General features: G+C 45.9%; 1 protein-coding gene across 1 annotated transcript; it reads left to right on the forward strand.

Moving 5' to 3' along the window:
- Positions 1–1,595: 1,595 nt before the first annotated feature.
- Positions 1,596–13,140, forward strand: LOC104051995 (glioma pathogenesis-related protein 1). The gene is made up of 6 exons (XM_009513149.2): positions 1,596–1,879; positions 6,175–6,420; positions 8,942–9,051; positions 10,689–10,771; positions 11,946–11,972; positions 12,057–13,140. The coding sequence occupies exons 1-6, from the start codon at positions 1,700–1,702 to the stop codon at positions 12,206–12,208; spliced, it is 798 nt and encodes a 265-aa protein (XP_009511444.1). The 5' UTR covers positions 1,596–1,699; the 3' UTR covers positions 12,209–13,140.
- Positions 13,141–16,900: the final 3,760 nt, after the last annotated feature.

Below are 16,900 nucleotides of genomic sequence, written 5' to 3' on the forward strand. Positions count from 1 at the left end.
ACATATTAAATTTCACAATTGTCAGTTCTTGTCTGCTGCCATCTTTCGTATCTAGCAACAGCAAGTAGGCTGGGGGCAAGTGGTTGGGAGCGGGACACAGCTGGCACAGTTGACCCAAATTGATCAAAGGGAAATTCTATACCACATAACATTGTGTGCAGAAAAAAAAAATCCCTGGTGTAGAAGAAGGAGAAAGGTGAGGTGCTGGCTTCTAGGGTTGCCATTGCCAGGAGGCTGGTCATCAGTCTGCCACTGGGGGTGGTGAGTGATTGCCTTTGCATCACTTGGGGAGTTTGTTTGTTTCCCCCTCCTCCCCCTGCCCCCTTGCACACATATTAAGCTGTCTTTATCCTGAGCCATGAGTTTTCTCACTTTTCTTCTTCCTGTTTTCTCCCCCCGCCCCGTCCTGCTGGGGAAGGGGCAGTGAGTGAGCAGCTCTGTGGGTGCTTGGCTGCTGGCAGGGGTCAACCCACCACATTATTCTGCTCTAAAAAGCAGTCTGTAGGGGAGTTGTGAGCACAGCGTTTCTCATCCACAGTTCCCTCACAGGGTCTTTTTCACCTGTAAGCTGTCTCTGCATAAATAGCTGGAGATGTGCGACCCACAGGACCTAATGTGTGCTGGTGGGGCTGCTGTTGCAGGCTCACAGTGTCACCCTGGGCCACCAACTTGAACATGCATTGCCAGCCCGAGGACCTACAGGACTGCATGTGCAGAATTGATAACTGGGACCTACACCCAGCTGTCCAAAGGATGCAGATTCCTAAAATGAAACCTGGAGTGGGAAGAAACCCAACCTCATTCCCACAGAGTTGTCCAGGTTGGGACTGTGGAACGGGCCTGAGCTTGATGGACAGGTGATAGTTAAGGGCAGTGTGAGGAAGAGGGTAGTGGTGGTGGTGGGTCTGAGCAGGGAGTGTTGGGTACCTGAGGCAACGTGCATAGGATATCAGCTTCCAGCTCTGGGCTGTGAATCCCAGTGTGGGTGCTGGGCACCTGGCATGAGTCTGCACCAACCTTCATACCACCCAACTTTGCTGGGGGCTTGGATTGCAGGGCATGAATTATGAATTGCTAATGCTTGGAAGGAGAAATTCATAGCAACACATAGCACAAGCATGCGATTACAAGAAAAACCCATCAATAACTACAGCATATTTAAATTGCAGTTCTCAGCCAAACTTACCCCTCCAATAACTTGATGTATGACCAGAGTGACCGTTCATAATGTAGTAAAAGTTATAGTTTAAATCAATTATTTTTCACAGCATTTTGGCTCAGAGTAACAGCCTTAACAGCAGTGCTGTTTTCATGAAAAGCAGAAAATTTATCCAAAACTTCATGTCAAGCCCTAGTGATTGCTATGGATGGGATGGTGGGGGCCAAAGAAAGAAAACCAAAAAAGCCCAAAGAACAGGAGAAAAGAAGCTTGCTCACCACAATTAAAGAAAGAAGACGAAAAGAGAGAGATAATGCTGCTACAGCTCTGATGTGTACTTGTAGCTTTATTTCCTTACTCTCATAGCAACGCTCCTGCAGTATGACTCATTTCCTGTGACCAATGCCATCTTTAATTACCATGGCTAAGATAAGTCCAGCCCACAAGCTTTCCAAGCCAAATGCTGCTGGTGGAGCTAAAACCATCTCATACAGCTGAAACACTCTGCTCTTAAAGCTGGAAGACCAGAAGCTGAGAAACATGACAAGCAGATTTTTTGCTTGTGTGCTGGCTTTACTGCACTTCTGTCGTTGCTCTGACTCCTATGAACCACCAGCACTGCCTGATGTTGGAGATCCAAAGTTTATTGAAGAATGTGTGCAAACCCATAACAGATTCCGGTCTGGAGTGAACCCACCAGCCAGCAACATGCTCTACATGGTAAGGGGATCTTCACGACTTACGTGCAAGTGTGTAGCATTGTGATGGTGTTTACAGTTCTCAAAGATTGTTTTTGTGATCACATGCAAAAAAAAAGAGAAACAAAAAAAACCCCAACCTGCTGTGGTCATAAGAGCTACTTCTCTCTAAAGCAGAGAAAAAGGCTCTGAGTATCACATGGCTTTATATGATCGGGTACGTGTATAGTTTCTCGTGGCTTAATTTCCTCATTTGTAACCCAAGATTTCAACCCTCAATCTAATGCTGTTGTTTTGTGCTGTGAAAAGCCTCCTCGTTCCCAGGCACTGCAGCTCAACAGCCCGGAGTGTAATTTATGTGCAGACCTAAGCACAACTTTTCATACTTGAGTCGGCAAGAGCAGAGCCTGTTGCCAAATGACATGGGAGAGCTTTCTCTAAGGTTTCTTTGTGAGGCTCTCGGACTGAGCCAACAGAGCAGCTGTTCCTAGGTGCTGGGCCTGCAGGGGAAGCCAAAAGGCAACAAGAGCAGCAGGAGCGAGCGCTGGAGGCATCAGGCCCTGCACCACTGTGCCCCCCTGCCTTCTCCCTGGCCACACTGGGGGGCAGTGTCTGCAATCACCGAGCAAAAGACAGCCTGTTGTGATTCAAAATATGCCCAAAAGTGGCCACCTCTCACTTCAGACGGCTCGTGACGCTTGTCTCCCTGCTGGGTGGCACAAGGAACACCCCGCAAGGAAGAAGCTGTATATGGGTGCAGAAACCTGGGCCTCTGCCTGGGAGGCCCATCTCCGATTTGTGAGATGTTCAATCCCAGTAGCTTGAGTAGCTCTTTCTTACTATCTTGCATTGCCAGAAGAGAACATAACCACACCTGTAATTAGCAACACCCCAACTGAAGTTCCACTTCTGGTTGTCAAACACTAAAAAAGAAGTTCCCGTTCGGGAGGGGTAAGTGAGCAGAGAGCAAGCTCAAGTTGCAAGCCTGACAGGAAATAATTTAGTTTCTCTTCTGGATGTGTCTTTTACTTCAGCTTTCTTCAGCTGGGCATCCTGAACTTCCAGTACATATTGCTCCAGACCCCGTTTTCTAAATTGCTTTACTGTGCCTACGCTAACAAAATCTTGCTATGACATATTAAAAGAGCATTATTCATCTTTTTAAATTGTGCCTAATTTTTCCGTTTGAAAAACGTGAAGACCTGAAATCTGAAAAAAAAAAAAAGGGCTTAAGAAACAAAAAAAACAGATAAAGATTATTACAAATAAAAAAGAATTAAATCATGGTAAGTTTCATTCAAAACACTGCAGAAACCCTAGTCTGAGGTATGACCTCTCCCAGGAAGAATTTAATTTGGAGAAAGCAGTACAATACATGATAAAATCCATTATGAAAGTAAAAGCACTGGAATTGAAAACAGCCTATTTCTTCATTTTTGAATGGCCTTTTGCACTTCAAAAATGAGGAAAAGATGATTTCTTCATTTCACAGGGAACTCCTGTTTGCTCTTGATAACCGTCCACCTAGATATGTAAAAATGAAGACTATGAACTCAGGGCATTTCCACCTTCTGGAAAAATAGTTTTTAAAAGAAAATACAAGACAGAAACTCCTTTAACTGCAAGTAACAAAGCCCAACCATCTATATTTAAAATACATTTATTATAAAATGAGAATGCTGATCTAACTTTTTTTACCTGACAAAGGTGACTGCTTTCCCATTCACCCCAAGCATTGCTTAGGTCTGTTCCAAGGCTCTTCAAAACCAGCAGAAAGAGTCTCACCAGCTGAACTGGAGCTTCACAACAGTCTCCTTTCACTTACTGCTGCTTCGCATCACTTTTCACTTATCATACATTCAGTTTTCCCTCTGTAAATCAGCAAGCAACTCATCTGAGTTATAAAACCAAAACTGAGAAATAGTTCATGGGAAAAAAATATTTGTAATTACTATTTCCTCAAGCAGCAAGGATACCTATATGCAAACCTACCTGTCCTGTGCATTCTTCCCTATGCAGTTTAGTCCAATCTTTTTGCATAAATGCAGTTTCATAAGCAAATAAGGAGTATAACTATAGTGAAACTAGAGATCACTCTGAACTATCAGTTTCTGCGCATTGCTTTTTCAACTGTCAGCCAGTTTAAGCATTCACACACAAAAAAGAAAGTACGTTTAAACTTATTAATTTACCTTTAAAGTTATTATTATGTATTCCTTTATGGAACTTTAAACTTATTATTAATACTATTACAGGATGAAGGAGAAAAGAGATGTGTGGACTCTTAAAAAGCAAAGTGTGAAAAACAAGATTGTGAAGCACTAAGGTGCATCCACCACTGTCATACATCTTTCATCATGGTCTTCTCCTTGCAGCCTCAGAGCATTGCCAAGATGTAAACTGCAGCCTCTATCTTAACTTGCAGTAATGTTAGGACTTGGAGATAACTTATGTACAGTGCCAGGTTTTGTTAATTATCCTTAAAAGTTGTCATCTAAGGAAATACCAACTGCTTACTTGAAATAAGATCCCCTGCTCCAAGTTTACCTTTAATATTAGATACCCCGAGTTCCTAGGCAAATTATTTATGTGTTAGTTTTGTGGGAAAATACACCCCCTCCCCAAATGTTAGCCATAGATACAAATGGAAGACATAGGTTACAAACTATTTTCAAATCTCTATAAATGTATTTTGGTATGATCTTGCAATTTTTATTTACTTAGTGGTATCATAAACAATACACAAATCTTTCAGGCTTATCTGTGGCACAAAACAGTTATATTACGTAAAACTTAGCCATAAAATCTAACAACCTCTAAGCCCTTTTCCTTAGTCATGGTTCTTGATCCATTCAAAACAAATTCTCTAGTGATTCTATTGTTTTCAGGAACAATAGAGATATTTTCATCCATGTAGATTGTCCTGGTTTCAGCTGGGATAGAGTTAAATTTCTTCGTGGTAGCTAGTATGGGGCTATGTTTTGGGTTTTTGCTGGAAACAGTGGTGATAATGTGGAGATGTTTTGGCTGTTGCTAAGTAGCGCTTACACTGGTCAAGGACTTTTTCAGCTCCCCGTGCTCTGCCGGGTGCACAAGAAGCCGGGAGGGGGCAGAGCCAAGACAGCTGACCCAAACTGGCCAATGGGATATTCCATACCATGTGATGTCATGCTCAGTATATAAAGCTGGGGAAGAAAGAGGAAGGGGGGGGGGAACATTTGGAGTGATGGCATTTGCCTTCCCAAGTAACTGTTATGTGTGATGGAGCCCTGCTTTCCTGGGGATGGCTGAGCACCTGCCTGCCCACGGGAAGTGGTGAATGAATTCCTTGTTTTGCGTTGCTTCCACGCGCAGCTTTTGCGTTACCTATTAAACTGTCTTTATCTCAAACCATGAGTTGCCTCACTTTAACTCTTCCGATTCTCTCCCCCGTCCCACCAAGGGGGAGTGAGCGAGCGGCTGCGTGGTGCTTGGTTGCTGACTGGGGCTAAACCACGACATAGATAAGGACAAATAAAAAAAGTTTATTTTTTCAAAAAGTCCAATCCAAAATAGTTTGGCACAAAATGTAACCAGCAGTACAGGCATACACTCGTGGTACTGCATTTTCCAGGAGGTACAATGCTGTATTTGCTCAATCAAGTTGTATGCACAAGAAAACCCAGCAAAACCAGACACCACCTCCAGTGCAAACAAAAGACACTTTTATAACTCAGTCACTTAAATAACCACTTTTTGTAGGATTGAATAGCAGGTAAATGAGTGATTCCACAAATGTGAAATCAGCACTAACACTTGAAGCCAACAAACACAAAGATGCAAGCCAAGGGGTTGAGTTTAAACCATCCCCAAAATTGCCGCATGCATGTGAACTGACATGGAAGCAGTGGCCTTAATGCATGAGGCTGCACTCCAGTCTGACTGGTATGATAAGCGTAACCCCCAATCTCCAGATTTCCTGTAAATTCACTGTTAAAATTAAATTAACATTCTCTCATGGCTGGCACAGCCTGGAAATGAACATTCCACCCCGAACACTGTATTTGACTGATGTACAGCTCTTGGTGTTCAACAAACCAGTCAGCCAAGATCACCCACCACCCCAAAAACTCCCTCAAGTTTAATGAGTGACTAAGTTCAAATCAGAAATGAACCTACAAGCCAATTTATCATGTAGCTCTCCCAGTCTCAGCAGAAGCAAATACCAAATGACCATGAAGCATATATGCTACTGAGACCCAGCTTCTCCAGAAAGTTGCTCTGAATTACTGCATTGCTAAGTTACCATAGTGATTTTTAGTTGTCTTTATTTTGCAGAGTTGGGATCCAGATTTGGCAAAGACCGCAAAAGCTTGGGCAAAGAAATGCCTGTTTAAACATAATACGTACCTCAGAGATCCAGGGCAGGCTCACCCCAAATTTACCCCTGTTGGAGAAAACCTCTGGACTGGCTCACATTCTCTTTTTACTGTGCAAGGAGCCATCACCTCTTGGTATAACGAGGTCAGCGCCTACAATTACAACACCAATAACTGCAGAGGACAATGCAGCCACTATACGCAGGTAGGCATTGCATTTTTCCATCTAAACCATGCCATTTTGACACAGAAACTCTAGATTTCTATTGAAGATTCAATGAACTGGTTTCCAGGTGCTGTAGTCTTATTTTCTGTCTGGGTGCATGAGATGTTCTCATGTCCCCATTTTAGGGGGGGAAAGAGTCACTGCATTTTTGTTTTTAAATATGCCAGCTGTATTTTGTTTCCAGGAGGAAAAGAGGACAGCCATCAAACAGTTATCTAGCCAAGCAGTGGCCAAAAACCAGGCAACAGCAATGGCTGTGGGCTGCAGTGTGTGATGGGATGAGGTCCCAGCTCTGGCAGACAGCCTCCGCATGGCACCACAAGCCATGCCAAGGGCTCAGGAAATAGCAGCACATGAAGAGATGTCTGCAGCTGTGCAAGCATCACGTGCACATTTTTCCCAACCACAATTCCCAAACAACTGACCACAGCTATAGGAGAGCAGGATGGCTTGCAACACTGGCTCTAGGGATTAGATTTTGACCTGAAGCTATTTAATATTTTCTGCAGAGATAAATATAAGCATTTAGGACTTGAAGGGATGAGCTGAAGTTGGCGGGGTGTCTGAATGATATGTGCAGGTTCTTGCAGAGAAGATATTTGGATGCAGGAGCCATGAGAGGTGACAGTGTGCTGCTTTTCAAACTTGCTCACAAGGACACAGCAAGAGTCAGCATCTGGAAACTGTGGTAAAATGCACCTTACCTGGCACTAAGCTGCAGTGCTGTTTACCACCTTGTTTGTAAAGGAGTAGCCCAGATGGTTGCATGGGGGAGAATGAGAAAGTAAGATTATTCTCACTTGGAGTCAGCAGTGATAGTGACTGTAGCTACATCTGCCCAGCTTTGGGAGGCACCCTGGGTCTGCACCTTTGGGGAAACCCTCATTCCTCTCCCTCTTTCCCAGCTATGAAGGAGTTTCTTGTGGTACAATTACTGCAGTACCAGAACCACATCCCCAGCATGTGCCTCAGCCCGTGGCCGGCTGGGAGGGGGAGGGTCCTGTGATTTGGTCCTTTACCATCCTCAGGGATGCAGCTGTCTATGGCTGATGTTGGGAACAGCCTCTGCTCTGCTGCTGCACTGAGAACACCCTCAGGAGCCCAAGCAGTGTGTCCTTGTTGTGATTTAACCCCAGCCGACAACTAAGCACCACCCAGCTTCTCGCTCACTCCCCTGCACAGGATGGGGAGAGAATTGGAAAGGTAAATGTGAGAAAACTTGTGGGTTGAGATAAAGACAGTTCAATAAGTAAAGCAAAAGCCATGCAGCCATGCACGCAAGCAAAACAAGGAATTCATTCACCACTTCCCATCGGCAGGCAGGTGTTCAGCCATCTCCAGGCAAGCAGGGCTCCATAACACGTAACAGTTACTTGGGAAGACAAACACCATCACTCTGAAGGTTCCCCGCTTCCTTCTTCTTCCCCCAGCTTTATATGCTGAGCATGGCATCATGCGGTGTGGAATATCCCTTTGATGACTTGAGGTCAGCTGTCGCAGCTCTGTCCCCTCACAGCTTCTTCTGTACCCCCAGCCTATTTGCTTTTAAAAGTCAAGAAAAGGCCTCGTCTCTGTGTAAGCACTGCTCAGCAGTAACTAAAACATGCCTCTATTACCAACTCTGTTTTCAGCACAAATCCAAAACACAGCCTCATACTAGCTACTGCGAAGAAAATTAACTCTACCCCAGCCAAAACCAGCACAGATCTCCCCAGAGCTGGCACCAAATAGCCACAAACAGAAAGGGCCAGGCTTCCCCTCCGAGTTGGCAGAGGTGCGAGTGTTTCCTCATCTCCTGTGCTGCCAGGATCTCTCCACATCTCTCACATAGTCAGTCATTGCTGCTGTTGTACAGCCCTCAAGTACCACTGCGCTCTTGCCCCCCCTCTGCTTCTGGCACAGGGTTTGTTTTTCCAGGACTGAAGCATTTGGCTGCACTGTAATCTCTGAGCTGGGTAGAGAATGCTGGGTCAAACTGAATGGCTTGTAGCAGACAGAGGATCATTACACGATGTAATACCCTCAGCTGTAGATTACCTTAGTCGTGGCCATGATGCTAAATGGTGGACCCACAGCCTGGACATGTGCCTTCCATAACATCAGTGCCTTCCAGCTATTTGCCTACACGTCCCCTCTGGATTTAATAGTGGGGCAACCAGCCCTCCTAGGAGCTGTAGCAAAGCTAATGGATTGCTGTGAAGTAAAGGAGACAAACTTTACCTTCTCCTTTGCAAGAGAGGAAAATTATCTGTTACAGCCAGTTCTTCTTTCTGTCAGTCATTTTAATAAACACCTGGTGAATTATGCAAAACAATCAGGTGCTTTTCAGAATAAACTATGATTTTGAGATCCATCACTGCTGCTTTCCCCTATGAAGCCTGCCCAAGGAGCGCTCCTCAGCCAATTTGTTGTCTTGAAACAGAGGAAGGCAGGTCTTCTCCGTAACGCTTCAGATGCTGAAGCAAAGCCTTTGTCATGGTGTACCCATCTGTCTTTGCAGATCGTTTGGGCTACAAGCTACAAGGTTGGCTGTGCTGTCCATTTCTGTCCCAGGGTGGCGTACTACCCCATAAGCAACGCAGCACACTTCATCTGCAACTACGGGCCGGCGTAAGGTTTTTCATTACAAATATTTCAGAGTTTGGGGTCCTGCCCCTTCCCTCCCACAACGTGCGACTTTGTTAGATTGGTCCATCCATTCATGTGTTTCGTGGGAGGAAATGGTCCCCAAAATAGAGAAGTAGGTACACCTCTGTCTAACCAACCAGCTTTTTTTGGCTACATGAGGACTATGTATGGTAGCCAAAAAGCATTGGCCCTGGTAGAGAGGGTAGAATTTAAATACTGAAATGAAAATACTGAAGTGATAATTTGGAACCTAATCCCTTGCTCCTGAGTCCCAAGACAGCCCCAGATGGTTGCCAAAGTACAAGCCCAAAGGCTGAAAATATTTACAGACATGCCTGCAGAATTATGCCCCTAGGTCTATGGTTTGGATAAATATTAAGGTGTGCACTGTTTGCAGCTGCAGTCTGAGCTTTAGCGTGAGAGTTTGGGGCTGAGGGCTGCTTGTGAGGCTGCGGCTCCTCAAGACAAAAGTTTACCTGGAGGTCCTTCATATGCATTGTCACTAGGATACTTGTTGCATCTAGGATTGATGGTTTTTTACCCTTCCCCAGGTGATTAATGCCACCACACTCTACATAGTACAGCTTTAAAAGCTTTACATGCATACCATGTTGGGCCAAGGCCTTGCCAGCCCACGGGCTCGAGCAAGTTTGGCATTCCTGTTGTCCAGGCTTCACCCCTGAAGAATATGTACCCAGTTACCTTGAAATGATACAGCTGCTGCTCTCCCCAAAAGCCCCACGCCCAAACAGGCCATGGGACCATTGCCTCTGCTGGTTCTCGAGCCAAAAGCCACTGATCAGCCAGGGCAGCCTCTCCTTTCCCTTCTCAGCACTTGCTACGCACCCCACTGTGCCAGATGGTGCAGAAACCCTGTGCACAGGCAAGCTGGCCCCAAACACTGCCAGGTGGTGCTCTCTGTCCCTCGAGCCTCACGCCTGGTTCTCCCAAAGACACAAGCCAAGCCTTCCTCCGTCTGCTCCTTAGCCAATACCTGTATCATGCAGAAGACCGAAATCATGCTGGATTGCTTGCCCTGCATTGGCAGGGACCCCACAGGGAAGGGGAGGGGTGCCCTCAACCCTCGACAGCACCCAGCAGAGCAGGCAGGTGCTCTCCGGGGAGGCGAGGGGCTCTAGAGAGGGCTTTAAAGCTGGGTCCTTCTCTGCTGCGTGAGGACACAGCAAACAGGCTGTTGTGTGCTAAGAAGAGGGGTAATGTCATGTCCAGCTTTTGAGAAGCAGCAACTGAAGTTCTTTCTTTAACTAATCTTCAACTGTTTTCAACTCTGCCCAGGGCCAAAGTAAGATGCATGCACAATTTCAGTTCCTAAAGTGAATTTACTCCAAAGGATTTTCCTCAGGTTAGACCAAGCAAAGTCTCACCTTGCTGAAAGTAATGAGGTTTTACCACGAAGTTTAGCACTGCTGAAGATTGCATGCATATAAAATCCCTCTCAGTGTTTATGGGCAGTTTGAGGCATGCTGTAAATCTTGCTTTGGCCATGCTCCAAGCAAAGCAGAAGCACTGAGCTGCGTTTGGTGCAGTATCAGAGGTGGGCAGGTAATACTGAGCCAAAAGCCCAGGTGATTTGAGAGAAGTGTTACTTTCCTTCGCAGTGGGAACTACCCAGAGCACCCATACAAGATGGGAGCAGCGTGCAGCGACTGCAACGGCGAGCAGTGTGCCAGCCAGCTGTGTCGTAAGTAGACAAAAACCATCCCTCATGCCCAAGGACACATAGAAATGGAAAGCACGCACAAAAAGATAATGGCAGGAGGCAGGCACGGCGCTCCCCTGTTCCCAAATGTAGCCTGAAAAACTGCAGTCAGAAGCCAAGTGAGCAGTGATGCACAAAGCAGGGGGAGGAGGGCAGAAAGAGCATGTTTTCTCCACTGGGAATTGATGGGATGGGATCTGCTCTTCAGGTGTTGGAGGGTATGATACAGGAGATGCTGTGGCTGCGGTTTAAGGTGTTATTACCCCAGCCAGGAGTTACTGCTTGCAGGAATGGGAGCACAGAAGGGGATACACATCCCCTCCCAGGGGCTCCAGGTTACTACCTCATGCATGAACTGCAGCCTGAGCTGGTGCAGGTCCAAGCGAGCCCTGCCCCCACCTTGCCGCTGCCGGGGGCGAACGCTGCCACGGTGCTGCCAAAGCTGCTCGCTCCACTGAACATCAGCCTGCCCACCTGCTTTCCCCTAAGCACTGGGAGGGAGCCAGGCTGACACGCACATGTGCAGGTGTGAGAGCCCTTCACAGGGATGTGGTGCTCAGCCTGAGCCCCTGGCAGCCCACCCAGTTCAGCTGCCCTTGCCTTTGTGATAGCCAGACGGAGTCAGGTGCAGAGGAGACTTATAATTCCTGTAAGAAGGCCAAGGCACTGTGCTGTGGACATCTGCCCCAGGGGATCTGAGGGGACGGTCACGCTTTTCCCCAGCACTCAACCCCAGTGAACTAACGGAGTGGGAAGGTGGCACTGAAACACCAGCACCGCAGGAAGGAGGGGCAGCCCCTGACTCACAGGGCCATTTAACATCAGTTACCGGCTGAGGATCGTAAACGCAAGGCACTGGGCAAAACCCAGAGTGATCTTGTGAAGTGCACCTGGGGGAGCGAGTCCTCTCTATGCCAACCACTGGTGGGGGGAGAAGTCAACATGGTGTGACCAAGCGCTCCTCAGCAAAGCCCCGGGAGTCGCTGCAGAGCTCTCCCAAAGTCAGCGGGTCTTTGCTTCTTCCTGGAAAGACACGCAGCTCCCATAGCTGCATTTGTGAGCCTGTGGTGAGGTTCACACTTCATTCCCTTTTGCTTAGGCTCAAATTGTTTATGCTGTGTAAGTCTGCTGATGATCACTTCTTTTCTCTCTCCAGAAAATGCAGAGCGTGACAAAGTCATTAGTAAGTACCACCAGGATTTACTGCTTCCATTTTTTGCCTTTGGCACAGTTATACTTGAAAACAAGTAAATTCTGTTGTTCATAGGTGATTCCACATGGTATCCAGACTGGGACAGACCTGCATGTGACGAGTACTGCATCACCGTTATCGCTTTAAGGCCATTACTCCTTGTACTTACAATTCTGGCCACCTGGGTCCTACCAAAATACCGGTCTATAGCACCCGCCAGTGAGTGACACACATGCATAAGACCATGAGAGCACTTAGGCCAACTCACCCCTTCCCTGCACGTGAGCTACTGGCAGCACAAAGATCAGTAGAGACATTGTTTGCACCCACAGGTGATTCAGAAGTACAGAAATACCATCTTCATTGCAGGCAGCAGCTCGGAGAGCTGCTAAGCAGCCTTCTCATTGCTCAGGACCAGTAACTGGTTCTAAGTTACCCATGTTATTTTTTCCAAAGTGGAGCAGTGTGAGCAGGATCTGGCGGGTAAGGGAGCACGCTGCCCAGGCAGCGCACTGAGGCGCAGGCAGCTGCCTGCCACACTTTCTTAGGAAGGGCCGGAGGGTGCCCAGCCCAGAAGCCTGGCCCCAGCCCTGGCCAAAGCCCCAGGCAGAGCTTGCACCTCTCTTGCTCCTACTGCGCTCTTTCCTTGGACAGTTCTCCAGCAAGCTGCAGAGTAGCCTGGAGAGGTTTTTCATTTAGATGTTTTTCTAATAACTTTTGGACCATGTGAGCTCTGGCATTTTCATCCTGGGACAGGCAGTGCACTTCTGAGTCCCACAGTGCACTGGGGCCACTGGTACTTCTCTTTGCTTAGAATTTGGTTTTAAACACATGTCATCTGAGCCAAGACATGATTACGTATCACCACAATCTTTCCTGTTTTTTTTTTCTTTTTCCTCTTTTCTGAGCACAGGCGTTTGACTGCTATTTCAAACAATAAATCATTATGTCCTGCTTCCCACGTATGGCAGTTGTGTATTTGCAATGTGACCTAAAGCTTAACTGCTGGTGCACAAAAAAACCCACATTCAGCTCCAACCTGCACGATGCGGAGAAACACAATGCTGGGAATGATGGCATAAAACTCCAAATAAAATCATGCTGTGCCTGTAAGTTATGCCTTTGGTTCAACAGCTGCCAAGGGATGAGTCTCCTGGAATCTGCACATCTGGAGCAGGCAGAAAGCAGCGGGGACTGCTACTGTGTTCAGCTGGGCATGTCCTCTACCAACCGCAGCTGCTCAGCTCGAGCGGAGGCTGCAAAGAGCGGAGCTGCACCAGCACACAGCTGGACCACAGCAATCTGTATCTATTCGGAGGCGGGGTTAGATGCACCATGCCCCTCTGCAGGGCACAGACACACACTGCTGTAAAGGAAGCCACAAAGTTCCCCTCACTGCTTCATTTCTGCAGTCTTGCCCCTGCAGCCAGTCAGCGTTTCTGCATACCCACTCCTGACCCCACTGCTGGAGTGGTTCTTAACTGGAAACACTGGAACTGGGACCCAAAGTTTCTTATTACTCTTCCAGGTAGTTAACTGCTCGCACTAGGATCATCTCAGCATCATAGCATTCCCTGAAAAAATAATTTTTCAAAATGCAAATGTGGCTGGGGACAAAATTCCAAATTTTGCCCTTGATATACAGACAGCCTCTATAAACAGACCCTCTATAGCCAAGACGTCACACTCACAGACAGATGAGCAGTTTCTTTTCCACACTCCAGTGACCAGGGTCCCAGTACCTGTGCTGACCTACTTGTGAGAGAGCCAAGCTCAGTTCTGTCTTCCAAACTAGGAAGATTAGGGAGTTTAAAAAAAAAATAATCCCCATTGCAAAAGCAAGGCCATGAGTCTATCAGTTAAAAAGAGCAGCTATTTTCCTCCTCACTTGTCTTTTTGCCACTCTCTTTTGTGCAAGACCCAAGACTCAAGCTTTGCACACTGCAAGGTCCCATCTGAAAACGGGATGGGAAGCAGCTCATGGGCAGCAGGACTTACTCTGTGTATGCGCTCTTGCACAGGGCTCCCACACCAGCGCGGAGCCTGGCACTGCCTCTGCCCCACTGAAGCCACATGCAGTTAGATCCTACATTGCTGTGCCTAGGGAGCAAAAATGAGCTTAGCAGGAATTCTCCCCTGCTTAGTTTAATCCGTGCTTGGTCTCCAGGAGAGTAAACAGAACAAACACAGAGCCGTTAAAGTTCAAAACATTCACAGCACTGTCGTTTAACTATATACTTTAGCAGCTCTAAGGAAATACCACAAAAAAGCTTCATTAAAAACCCTGTAAATCACTGGGGCTTAGAGGAAAATATCCTCAAAACTTTACAACATGGTATCTTTCAAACAAAAGCCTGAAAGTAAAAAAATCAAAGCTAAACAAGTACTGCATCCCATTCTAAGTGCATCCAAAAATCCAGATACTTAACTCCTGATGACCAAACCACTTTGAGTTGTCCACATTTATCTTATGGCATATGCCCATGAATTCCATATGATAAACGCAGAACACTGATATATAAATACAGCCTTGAGGTACTTTTTTTTGCAAGTCTGTAAACTCTAAAATCAGTTTAAGGAGATAATTTGCAATAGTTCAAGTTGTTCTGAAAACACAAAAGAAGCCTTTTTCACCCTTCCAAATCCACTTTGTTTTCTAGTCTTTACTTTTTATACAAGTGTTAGAACTGTATAGCCATATTCTCTGAGAAAACAGGTGCAGAAAGCACCAACAGTGAGCCCATGCAGCCAGTTACCATTCAGATATGGACTCTAAGCAGACAAACCCTTTGGTTTAACTCTATTGGCCTAGAGGAATATGAGTAGGCTTTCTTGATTCTTCCAGTTTAAATAAATGTCCAACCAACAGTCCCTGAGACCTGTCAACCCTAACAACTGAAAAAGATCAAACACAATGCAAAGCCTTTTCACTCCGTAACAACAGAAGGACAAGACTCCTTGAAGTCTGTAAGGGTTTTACTACAGATAGGGATTTGATGCAAAAGCTACACAGATGCCTCAGGTGTGGGTCCTAAATTAAAAAAGCACAATGGAAGTATATATAATTTAAGGCCAGGCTGCTACCATGTTGAGCTATGTTCCCCTGCACTGTAACTCAGGCCACCAGGCTGATGCAGCTGGGAAACTTTTTTGCAAGGTGCTTTCAGCTAGATGAGGTTCCTGAAATGAAATGCCAGCCCACAAGACCAGCATAGGGCAACCAGCCCTATGCTTGTTTTTAACTTTTTTAACACGGGGAACACCTGCATCAGCCCTCTGCAGCGAAAGGTGCTTCATCCAGTCAGATTAGAACGGAGGACTCGTTCTCCTTCCCTGGCTACAGTCACGCTCTTCCTTATTGGCTTCTAGCTCTGCAGACTCTTCTGTTGAAGCACTCATTTGTGGGATCACGTGGTGAGAACAGGCATTCAAACTCAAGTATTGCAGTGCCCCCTGTTGAAAGCAGTCCTTTCGCTATATGAGATCTGAACTACCTGACTGGTACTGACTTAGGTCACCCCCGTACACCGTCAACTGCTAAACACCAGCGGGTGTTCCTAAAAAGCTTTTCATAGTGCTGGCATCGCTAAACCTGTCAGCTCATTACAGTTTGAGATGGGTGTTTGTGACTTATTGATCATATTCTCAGTGAAGTATCTGTTGAAGTAGTATTTTTCTGATGGATTCCACAAGTAAAAACTGTCATTTATAAACAATGCAGTCCCTGAAAGGATTGAGAGTAGATTTTCCTTAACAATTAAGTGCCAAGAAGTGATCACATAACTGAAAGGCACGCTAAGGCTAATGTTATCCCCTACCCTACACGGCAAGCATCTTAGCTATTTCTCAATGCACACGTCCTGGCTATTTAACCACACATATTCTAAATTCTTGTATATGCAAAAAAGGAAATGGCTATGTTTTCACTTACTAGTTTCAAATTAAAAGTTACTAACTTCCTACTAGGACAGGCTGAGAAAGTTGGGGATGTTCAGCCTGGAGAAGAGGCGGCTGCAGCGAGACCTTATTGCGGCCTTTCAGTGCTTAAAGGGGGACAACAGAAAGGATGTGGGCAACCTCTTTAGCAAGGCCTGTTGTGACAGGACAAGGGGTGATGGTTTTAGACTAAAGGAGGGTAGATGTAGATTAGATACAAAGAATTTTTCCACAGTGAGGGTGATGAAACAGCGGAACAGGTTGCCCAGAGAGGTGGTAGATGCCCCATCCCCGGAAACATTCAAGGTCAGGTTTGATGGGGCTCTGAGCAACCTGATCTAGTTGATGTCCCTGCTCACTGCAGGGGGGGTTGGACTAGATGACCTCTAGCAGTCCCTTCCAACCCAAAGTGTTCTATGATTCTATGAATCTAAAAGCAGCAAGCTGCAATGTTCTAACATAATCATTTCCACTGCATATGCAGGTGATTGAAATTCCAAAACAAACCTGGCAAAAACACTCCAACACAATCATGAAATTGGTGTGGCACTACCACCTCCTAATCATCACATTTGCTTCTTTAATCTCAGATGTATGAAGTAAACAACATCTGCTCTTCCAGTGAACTTTACTTCAGCACAGTTTTCATTTTCAGGCAACTGAAAACCTCTAGACTTCCTTAAAAAGGTGAAGGGACTCAAAAATAATAATAAAAAAAAGAACCCAATTTCTTATACTTTCTTGCAAGCAGAAATTAAAAACATAAATAAAGAAAGGTAACAACACTTTATGCTCTCCCTGCAGCACATTCCGTGTGGAAAGACACTTGCTTCGTACTGCATTGTCTAATAACCTCCGGGACAATGACAGTTTATTAATGGCATTCAGTTAAGATTATGGTTTGTCTAATTCTCACAGGAAGCTGTGAGCTTGTTTCCTGGAAAACAACATGTAGCTTGTGCAGTAGATAACGAATTAAAGGA

This window comes from Phalacrocorax carbo, chromosome 1 (assembly GCF_963921805.1).
Source record: "Phalacrocorax carbo chromosome 1, bPhaCar2.1, whole genome shotgun sequence".
NCBI classification, from domain to species: domain Eukaryota; kingdom Metazoa; phylum Chordata; class Aves; order Suliformes; family Phalacrocoracidae; genus Phalacrocorax; species Phalacrocorax carbo.